General features: G+C 48.3%; 1 protein-coding gene across 1 annotated transcript in view; it reads left to right on the forward strand.

Moving 5' to 3' along the window:
• dennd1a (DENN/MADD domain containing 1A) overlaps positions 1-10,952 on the forward strand; it is a 134,757-nt gene that overhangs the window by 71,819 nt on the left and 51,986 nt on the right. Inside the window, exons 6-10 of the mRNA XM_035379310.1 lie at positions 98-167; positions 2,197-2,277; positions 3,945-3,998; positions 5,057-5,167; positions 9,923-10,023. Coding sequence (XP_035235201.1) covers positions 98-167; positions 2,197-2,277; positions 3,945-3,998; positions 5,057-5,167; positions 9,923-10,023 — 417 coding nt within the window. The remainder of the gene's footprint in view (positions 1-97; positions 168-2,196; positions 2,278-3,944; positions 3,999-5,056; positions 5,168-9,922; positions 10,024-10,952) is intronic.

The following is a 10,952-nucleotide window of genomic DNA, read 5'->3' on the forward strand; positions in this document are numbered from 1 at the left end:
TGTCTTTTCCCCACTGTTACTAGAGCAGAGATTAACTGTGTTCTCTCTGGCGGTATGGGATGCGTTGGCTTGACTTCTGCTGTCTCTCTTCCCCCAGCTATCTCCCCTGGTTTGAAGTGTTCTACAAGCTCCTCAACGTCCTCGCCGATTACACCACCAAAGGCCAGGTCAGTACGGCTCGACATCCAGACATGGAACCACGCGGAGCTTGGTCTCGCAGCTCCGGACCAAACAAACTCTCCACTCGACGGGCCGATTCTCCCCGTCCGGTTTGGTCCCTGCGAAACCAGCGGGAAGGTCTGAGTCACCGCGCCCGTTTGGCTTTTTTGCTGACGGGGACTCATTAAGATGCATTATTCAGACCGCGCGCGGAAATTATGGATCCCGCGCATTGGGGGGGGGAAGAATTCGGTCGTGTGTTGATGTTTTGGGCCGAAGGCGGGCCTCCGGGCTCAGCGCCGGGTGCGTTCCAGTTTAAGACGGTCAATTATCTGGAAACGGCCCCGCAAAGAAGCGCGAGCCGCTGTTTATCCAAATTACCGTCGGATCGCATCCCATTAGCAGCGTTTACCGGGTCAGCTCTGACATGCGCTGGCGAAGCCGAATCTGCTGCATCACCGCTGCCGCTGCGTCCCCGCTGTCCTCGGACTGTTAGGAAGTTGACCGGCGGGAGTTAGTGCTGTGTGGCGTGAGCAGCAGCGTGGACCGCGTTTAGTGGTTATTGAAAACTGCTGTAAGCTCTGCTTGCCCCCGTCTGCTCATGAGGTTCAGTCCTCTGAGGCAACGACTCTGAGGCTCAGCAAGCGGACCAGAGAGCGAAAATGAGCAGAGGTTTCCAGCATCTGCTCTGGGGTAGAGAACACACTCGGCTACTCCACATTTGAATAGAAAAAGGAAATTGGGGTTGTGAATTGGTTAAAAACTGCACAACCCTTTACAGTGTGTATTTAATAGCTATGGATATTAATGGAAATGTTTTGTTGGAGCAGGTCTAAGCTGGTGAGCTTTCCACGCTGTACGGTACAGTATGTCGATGGCCTGCACAGTGCATTATGTGCGTGACCCCGCTCTCTGAGTACCTCAATATAGCTCTTTAGCCATCAGAAGCGCATTAAGCTTCATTCGTTTTGCTCTGACTGGCTTCTCCTCAGCCGGAGCGCTCGAGCGCTGTGACATGGCAGGTCATGTGACCGCGGCGGCGGCGTGCCCCGCGCGGCGGTACAGCCCTGGTGCGGTGAAGCCCTGGTCATTATGGTCGGCCGGGGGCTGTCTGACCCGGACGAGTTACCCCCTGCCCCCGTCAGGCTCGCACGCCCGGCTGTCCGGCGCGCTCCCTCCCGCCTCGCGCCCCCCCACCATTTTAATATTTAACTGTGGTGTGCCACCGAGGCGCTGTCAGCCCTGTCAGCTCCTGACAGACGTCGCCCTCCCCTTAACCTGGAAGACGCTCGCTGCCAAGAGTCACGTCCGACATCTTCCTCTTTCTTTTTTTTTTTGGGAAAAGTAGGCAGCGTGTCATGAACGGCTTCGTATGTGAGGTAATTTCCTTAGTTCGCTGGGTGTGGGTGTGCCCTCTGGCTCACGGTGTGCGTTGTGAGACTAATGGGTGCAGGTGAACTGGCCCAGGACTTGTTATTACCGCCTAACATTACCACACCTTCTCCCCTGTCCGTACACCATTACAGGTATCAGTTTGGAAGCAAGGCATGGCAAGGCAGATTCCTGGTATATAACAGTGTGTGGTGAGGATTGTGGAGAAATATTCCGGATGGTTCTTGTGTTTCATGTGGCGATGAGATAAGCCAGTCCTTGAGAGAGCTCCGGTCGAGTAAAACGTAAAGCTCTCAGTATATAAATCTTTCATATCGTGAATATAAATCAAAGGACTTTTTGATTTAAAAAAAGGTTCTGCAGAGTAATTAACAGAAAGAGATGAGTTTTGTCCTTTAAGCTTTTAATCCTGTGAAGCAGTGATGCTCTTTCCTGGGTGAGTCTTAGGCTCTGTAATTGGGGATCTTTGATTAGGAGGCAGATTTCAAATCCTCTTCCCCTGCTCTCTCCTGGTTATTTCTCCCGTGACTGACGCAAGTGGCCGCGGTTTCCGTGCAACACGTACACCGCGGGTCTCCCCGAGGAATGCCTGTGACGCCTGTGTGTGTGTGTGTGTGTGTGTGTGTGTGTGTGTGTGTATTTCAGGACAGCCAGTGGAAGGAGCTGCTGGAAAGACTGCATACACTTCCCGTCCCTGAGCCAGGCGTGCCTGTTCATCTTAGTGTGGTGAGAGTTCTCTTCAGCTCATCACCCCTCCACCCCTCTGTCACTCCATCTCTCCATCCAGTCCTCCCCATGCCATTCCCCACTGTGAAGGAGATTGTCTTTCTTTTTTGTTTTTTTTATGTTCTTTATATTTGTGGAGCCTTATTATAACTGCAGATTTTTTTTCCCCAACACTTGATGTTGAGTAAAAATATATATTCCACAAAGACCATATAAAACTCTCTAACCTTAGCACTTTTATAGAGGACCGTAATATGTGTTGGGATTTAACAATGTGTATGGTGCCAAATGGCCACATGGTGGTGCTATAGCAGACAGTTGAAAATACAAAATATTGATGTATAGAAATCTGGACCTCTTTGACTCTTTGAGTCATGAGATTAGGTATGTGGATTCCTTTCCTCTCACAGAAAAAAACCTTGCCTCAAAATCCCCCATATTGAATTTCAACATGATTGATGTTTTGCAAAAAGGATAAGACAAAATGATATCCTTCTGTGATTTGTTCTTTGGACATTATTTAGAAGTTATTCGTGCTTTGTTATAATCTCCAGACACTAGGGTTAATACTTTCACTGACTGTGACCTTTCATGACTACAGTGAGTTTTAACATATCGTACAAAAGATGGAGCCTCCTACAGATCAGTGCCTCTTGTAACTGTACTGAGATACTGGTTTGAAGTAATCCAGAGTGAAGAGTGCCCCCTACTGTCCCATCAAAACAATTTTCAAGAACCTTCCTGCTAGCCAGTCCTGCTAAGCTCCCGCCATTTGGCATGAGAAAGCCTTGTGGTGTTGTATATAGATTTTTGTTCTTTGGTGGGGGGGTGTGTAGGCTTAGTAATATTTAATAGGACAAAGGTGTGTTGTAACCAACCCCCCCAACCCCCTGCTCTCCCTCGTCCTGGTTTATAATGTGAGGTATGGTGAGTATCTGGGGGCCCACAAGCGGGCCGGTGTTGGACGTCTCCTCTGCGGGGGCCACCGCACCCCGCCGCCCGCTCAGTGTGAGGGGCTTATCCTCACCGCCGGCCGCCCTAATGCCGGCGGACAGGTAGCGGCTGTGGGCTCCCGCCGGGTCAGCGGCGGGCTCAGCGGATGACCCGCCGCGGTTCGGTGGGGGGGTGGGGGGTGGTGGGGGGGGGGGGGCGGCATACCCGTCTGACCCCAGAGGCCAGCGCCTCTCTGGGGTTCTTAGGCACGACGGGATATTTTCAGCTGTTTCTTCGTATCGATGGTTTAAAGGAATGCTTCAGGTCTATCCCTCACCCCCTTCCCCCACCCCCCCCCAACCCCTCCACACACACACACATTTCACGGGCAGCCGAGCGGGACGAGGATATCAGAGCTGTGCTGAGGGAGGGCTTTGTCTCCGCGCTCTGTGCCTCGCCCCGTGCCCCAGGTGTCTGTGGGACGGGAGCAAGTGTGCACGTCACGTCATCCATTGTGCACCGTTTGCAGCAGCAAGGCAACGGAACGAGCTCGAGTCAGTCATCAGCCCGTCTTATCGTACCCGGAGTCCGTCCGCTCAGTGCAGGAGCGATGGGACGGGCTTCAGGATGTGATAATATGGACTTTAGGGCATCTAAAGTAAGCACCTGCAGGAAATGCTTCAGACAAGACCCGTGTAGTTTAAATGACTTTCCTTTTTTTCTCTTCTCCTCAGCATTCCTATTTCACTGTGCCTGACATCAGAGAACTGCCCAGCATACCAGAAAACGTGAGTGCCACCCCCCAACCCCCCAGCTCCCCCCCTCCCGCCCCCCCCCCCCCCCCCCCCCCAGCTCCCCCCCGCCCCACACCGTGCGGCAGTATTGATGGAGGTTGTGAAAGCAGCGCAGACGCGCACCAAAGAGCGTCTCGGCGTCAGGGGGACGCGGTCAGAGCGGGGAGGCCCCGCCCTCCTTTCACCGCGCGCACGGGGTCGTCTGCATGAAACGCGGCCGGCCGCTTCCGCTGCTCAGCTTTCCCTCTGTCGGCGCCGCGAGGGTAAACGACTGAAGTCGGCGGAATCGATGGCGGCCCCCTTTATTTCCGATCCCCGGCAGGGAAATGAAACCAGCCGGCGGGTCGCGGGGCTTCGCGCTTCTGAGCGCGCTCGGGCTGGAGCGCGTGTTTCGCCGCGCGGCGCGGTAAAAGCTCTGGAGCTGTTGCGGAGACGGAGACACGCGCACGGAGAGAGAGGTGCTCTTTGCGTCCTCTCTTAAAGGTCTTAAACTGACTGTGCTTTTCAGATCAGAAAGCTGCGGCAGCTCTGCTGCTATTGGTCACACGCGTGTGCGTGCTCATGCTCGGGTGGGCATAAGTGACGTGTTGAGATGCAGAACTGCAGGATTGGCATCCGTGTCTGCCACCACACACACACATACATGCACACGTATGCAAGCACACACGCACACACACAGGCAAGCACACCTAGTATCATAAATTCAGGCTTCTCAATAGCGTTGCAGCTTTAGATCGGGAAGGTGTTGCCTAATGTTCCAAGTCTCTGAACTACAATGGTGTGTTACTCCCATTCCACTGTAGGGGGGGCTGTTTGCTGTAAAACTTACTTTTAGCTCCTCCCTAAAAAGATAATCAATTAAATGAAAAGTAAATAAAGTTTGCACAGTAAAACGGAATTTGTTACTCTCTCTTGCTTGCTGGCCCTTGAAATTAACCTGTCAGATAGTGCCTCTGCATTGGTGTGAATGTGCTTATGCATTATTGATGTTCATAGATGTCTTCACCGTGCTCACCACTGACTTCTGCCTCTTTTTCTTTGTTCCTTTGCAGAGAAACCTAACAGAATATTTTGTAGCGGTAGATGTCAATAACATGCTTCATCTGTATGCTAGTATGCTTTATGAACGTCGAATCCTCATCTGCTGTAGCAAACTAAGCACTGTAAGTAGAACCTCCTCTTCTCTCATCTCTGTCTGTGTGTCACGGGGTGCTGGTTGGTTGCTGGGTGATTTGTGTCAAAGGTTCACAGCTTTTGATTGGGTGCTTGAATATCAGCAACCCAGCATTCTACTGAATTTGATTGGGCGTTTAATGATCAGTACTCCATCCCACAGCTCGTGATTGGTTGCTTGACTATCAGCATCCTGATCCACAACGTGCAGCCAGGTGCTTTAAGATCAGCTTGCTGATGCGTGATTGTAACTAAGGATTTTATTTTTGTACGGTCATGATGGAAACCGGTCGATTCTGATTACACATAAAAGCTTTTAATCTGTGGTATAAAAATGATTTCCATTCTCTGTGCAGTTCCAGCGAGCATTTTCCTGTTCTTGTTTTCAGTGGACGCATGCTCTTTTATTAAATCTCTCATTTTGCATCATCCCACATGACTGCCAGGTCCATTAATGTTGTTTTTTTTCTTTTTCCTTCCTTCTGTGTGTGTGCCGAGCACATTCCCTGCCTGCGCCCCCTCTCAAAAAAAAAAAGTTTTGTTTCTGTCATATTTCGGGTGAATGCGTCCGTCTCTTCACCCTCCTCGCCGAGCTGTCATTTGTTCCCCTGATGGAGGGAAGAATGTTACTCGAGTCCCATCAGACGCGTCGAAATTAAAGTGCGGGCTCCAAAGTGCTATCCGCCTCTCTCCATCAATGCGGCAAGACGTGACTCAAGGCTCCTGTCTCTGTGAGAAGCATAATAGGAGAATCTTTGTCAATATCATTGAAATGTGGTGCATCAAACGAGAAAGCCGCCCAGTTTCTTTAACCTGTTAATGTGTATTGATTTTGGCTGTCTGAGTAGGGGCCGTAAGTGGAGCAAGCTTTAGGGTGTTTCTAACAAACTCGCTGGCCTGACTGCACAGCACTCGAGAAGCAGTTTTTGTTTTCTGTCTTTTTTTTCCCCCCCTCGGCTAAGCTGAAAGCAGGGGAAGTACGGAGAGTATTCAACTCCGCGCGGTAGATCAAGTGTGAACGTAAAATTCCGCGTTGAAAATTTGGCCGTTGTGTACTTTAGTACGGAGGATGCATCACGATGCATTAGTGGTCTGAGAACCAAGAAAGATAAAGGAGAGCAAACCTTTCTAAAATTTTTTTAGAAAACTGTATTTTTAAACTGGAGTGTACAAACTGTTAAAGTGTGCTGGGAAATGACCTACGGGCCACAAAGAAAACGGTGCTGTCAGTGACGTGTTTCGTCCACAGACTTCATCACGCTGCATAAAGGTTTTACCAGAACGACCAGGTGACTCCCGGAAGCCATACAGGAAAGGAGATTGGGAAATGCTGATCATAAGGGGTCACATATGACAGCCTGTCAAAAGAAGCACCAAGAAGCGATACAGATACAAGCAAGAAATGTACAAAAAAGAACAAGTGCAGAAATTCTGTATGACAGAAAACATGAACAATATATGCATATGTATAATATATACCATGTGTAATTTATAATGTGAAGTTCAGAATCAGAAGACATATGGAAGCCCTATGGTTGGCTTCAGAATATGCTATAATGTGTGCAGGTGGTGGGCTGGGGTGGTATTCATCTACACGCTAGCTGTAGAGACCCTGTTGCTCCTGCTTCAGGCCCTGTCACCAATCGGACATCCGGCAGTGGTCGTCTCTCTGTTCTGGGTTACAGAACGGCCTTACCTTACCCCGCTTCGGTCGTGGACATGCCCGGGCTTGCCCAGGCTCGCCTGGATGTATCACGACACGCTCGGACACACACAGGCACACCTGAACACTCCGGGTCATGTTTGGCTGCTCATCCGGACAACCCACGACTGCTAGCGTGTTGGCAGAAGCCCTTAACACCCTCACTGCTGCCCTCTGTGGATTTCTGCAGTCTTTAATTTCAGGTTGTTCCTCGTGACTGTTTTGTCATGTCCGCGTTCCCTCCACAATATAAGGGAATACTGCGCTGTTTATGGCAACACGCAGCTTTTAAACATGCCTGGAATGTCTGCTTTCCCATTCGTGGTGGGACAAGGTTTATAGAGAGGGAGTGCACTCAGCCTGAGAGCTGGCCAGTCGATGATAAGTGCACTGTGGGATAGGAGCATTACTAACATTTAACGACAGCCAATTGTTTTTTTTTTACCAGATAGTGCACATGAGGTGGACACATGGGAAGTCTGAACCCCCCAGCACTGGCATCTTTTACCCCAGACTACCAATCTTACTGTCATGTTCTGCTGGAGGTTGTCCTTTGAATTCAAGTTTATGAACAGACCTAATGAAGTTTGTGAAGACTACTTGATTCTGTCTATATCCCAGTGCTCTGCAGCCTTTGAAATGTTCATGACTATGCTACAGTTCTTAATCTTTGAAGTGTCCCCTTAGTTTTATTTTAAATTAGCAGCCCACTACCTGTTTTTGACTAATATTCATCAAGTTCAGATATATTAGTTTCAAGTTCAGATGTCAGCTAATGTTGTAAATAATAGCAACAGTCTTCCTATACATGTGATGTCATCTGTTGGTAAGCTAATTTTTTCACAAAACATTTTTTTACCTTTTCATTTCCCATACTGGTCATAATTATAAAAAAAGAAATATAAAATATAGATACATAGCCATTATATGGCATATGTGTCACAACCACGTTGTTCACCAGTTTCATTGTCAGTCTGTCAAGTTTTAGTGTAACTAAATATTAGATATTAGTCATCTGTATGCATTGTGATAAAGCATTGTTGGTTATTTAAGTTTGCATACCAGCTCCTGTAAGCAAGATAAGCTGGGACTACTGTCCAACTTTTTTATGCGTTAAGAAAATTTGTATTGATATTAATTTAATTGAACCTTTTCTTCTCTGCATTATTTTCCTACCTATTCAGTTTCTGTAGTCACTATCAGCAGGGGAAGTCATGTACCCCTTTTGTTCAAGACAAATTTGTCTCATACAAGATATCATTTAACATTTTTTTTCCATCTGGAACCATTTTAGTGCAATATTTGGTGTGAATTCTCATTATTTTTTTAAATTTTTTTTTGGGGGGGGGGGGGGTTTCATGCTGTTACACCTGGTGTTTTCACCGCAGGTTCTGGGGGGATATACGTACTGTATAATCAGCCAATGTCGAGCGATTGGCCTTCCTGCTCACTTCAACATCAGCATCAGTATCAGCCTTAAGGATTTAATATCTGTCGACCTCCTGTGCCGCAGAACTACTGACACGATTGCTCTATATAGTTCAATAAATTAAATTCACACGATGGAGTACCCGTGTGCTCATGACAGCCTCTGCCCAGAGGAAATGCAGGGGTTGAGTTTGCACCCAGTGTCGGCACTTAAAAGAACAAATGGAAATGCTTCTGCATGTGTTCAGAAAGTGAAATATTACAGATTTAGTTTCGTGAAGCATTTAATTTCTAGCTGACTCAGTTCGGTGTCTGAGACGGGTCTTGCCGGCCTCAGTTCTCCATGAACACAGCTGGACTGGAGGACATTCATTTTTCTTCATGGAAAAAAACATCCTCAAGAAACTAGCAGGAAAAGGCACCGTGGAGAAGCAGCAGCCTTGTTAACCTCAGGCTGGTTTGCCCCCTGCACGGCCACCTCTGGCTCAAGAATTAGCTGCCGGTGAGCGCGAGCGATGCCGCTCCCTGTCCTCGCTGCCGAGCCCGCCGCGGCGCTCGGACCGCGTCTCTCAAAAAGGCCCCCCCTCCGGACGAGTTTTGCGGTTCAGCCACCTTCCCTTGACCCGTCAGTCATGTCCCCGAGCCCCGGAATCGCGGTGACAGCAGCCGCGCGAGCTCCCCCCCCCGCCCTCGCCCCCCTCCCTCGCGCGGGGGGCCAGCTCATTTTCGAGTGTCGCGGCCTCCCGCCGCCCCGACAGCTCCCTGTCAGAGCGTCTCATTAGAAACAGCTTGGCCTAAGAGCAGACAGCGCTAATCGAACGGGGCCACTATGAGGTGCGCTATTTCCCGGCCGCACGCCGAGGTGCTAACACGACAACGCCAGCTCCGCCCAGTCCTCCGCCTGGCTCCGCGGCGGCTCGGCAACCCCGGCAAGTCTCGGCCAATGAGAAACAGGGAGCACGCAGAGGAGCCCGCTCGCAGGTTGCGCCGAAATATCAAATGGTTTTTGCTTATTAAAAAAAAAAAAAAAAGAAAAAAAAACTACAAAAATTGAGAAGGCGAAGTTCTAGCGGCGGCACGTTAATTATCGAGTTGCAGAAAGTACCCCCAGCAACGTGTGATATTTGATGTTTAATGTGACGCATAAATATGAGTGCTCTGATGATTTGTTGTCATGGTGAGCAACGATAACCGGCATAATTGCAAGAATTGTTCCTTCCGTGACTAATTGCACTCACCCATTCTTCTCCCGAAACTTGGGCTCGTGTTTGTGGGTTTAGCATGAACTGTGAAAGGCGTTTGAATATTTATGAAGATGAAAGACTTCGGGGCACAATGTACACAAAGCGATATCCTGAGGAACACCCGCCAAGTGAAAAGTTGATCAGATAATTTCCTTCCAACTTGCGGGTTTCATTATGCGTCGTTCCTGTCGCTGTGACTCCCTTTAAACGCGGCTCTCTTTCTGTCTCCCAGATATCCAACGAGGAAGTGGTTCATTTGATGTTTCTCTCTGAAGGAATACATTTCTGAGAGTGATTCATCCTAGAAACGTGTGCCGTCGTGGCTGTCTAACTGAGACGTTCCTGGCTCTTTTTTTTTTGCTGTCTTGCAGTTAACTGCCTGCGTTCACGGTTCGGCGGCCATGTTGTACCCGATGTATTGGCAGCATGTTTACATTCCCGTCCTCCCTCAGCATCTCGTCGACTATTGCTGGTGAGTATGTCCGACGACGCGCCCGACCGTTAATGCCCCTCACAGCAAATCTGACCCCGCGTCAGTCGAGAGCGAGTGTCTGTTCCCTGGTCTGCTCCACGTCGCTGCGCACGTTGCTGTTATTGCTGCGCATTTAAGCCTGCGTTCTCATACAACTGCTGCTCTTGTGTCTGCTCATCCGTATTATATCATTTAACAGTTCGCACACAAGGCAAGATTCAACTGAAATGTCTGCTTTTCTGTTCCTTCCTCTCTTAATACTGGAGATTTTGGGCAAGCCATTCGTGTCCCTTTGGACGAGCTTGCTTATTGCTCCTGCGTGTTGAAGGCACTTTTTTCCTTCTTGATCCAGTTAATTTATTTAACGAAACGTGACCACGCACTTCCAAAGTGATTGCGGATTTCTGACTGAGTTGCTCAAACTGAAAGTCTTGAGTATGTGGACTGGCTGCACTCAAACTACAAAGTATGGAATAGTTTTTATGCACTAAAATTTCAGTTCATTTATTATTATTATATGCTATCTCAAGAATTTTTGATCATATACTCTATGTTGACATTCTCACAAACATATTTCAGAAAAGCATCATGTAAGTATAGTCTTTGTAACCTTACAATAAAACACCCCAAATTATGTAATAATTATATTAGCTGTACAAATCCATATGTACCATTACCATTGCAAAAAAAAATAAAAAATCTTCTCCAATTTTCAAAATGACAATATTTCAGGAAATAAGAAAAACGTTTCTTATTACACTATTACACTAGACTTAAAGGTTGGTGATTATATATACCTTATTAGCCACTGAAATATTACACATTGACGGTACATGACTGATGCAAACCATGTGCACCTGGCTGTAATATATTATATGTATTGAAATTCTTTATTAGGATAAACCCCTTGAGATGTACCATCTCGTTTT

Source organism: Anguilla anguilla, chromosome 10 (genome assembly GCF_013347855.1).
Source record: "Anguilla anguilla isolate fAngAng1 chromosome 10, fAngAng1.pri, whole genome shotgun sequence".
In the NCBI taxonomy this organism is placed as follows: domain Eukaryota; kingdom Metazoa; phylum Chordata; class Actinopteri; order Anguilliformes; family Anguillidae; genus Anguilla; species Anguilla anguilla.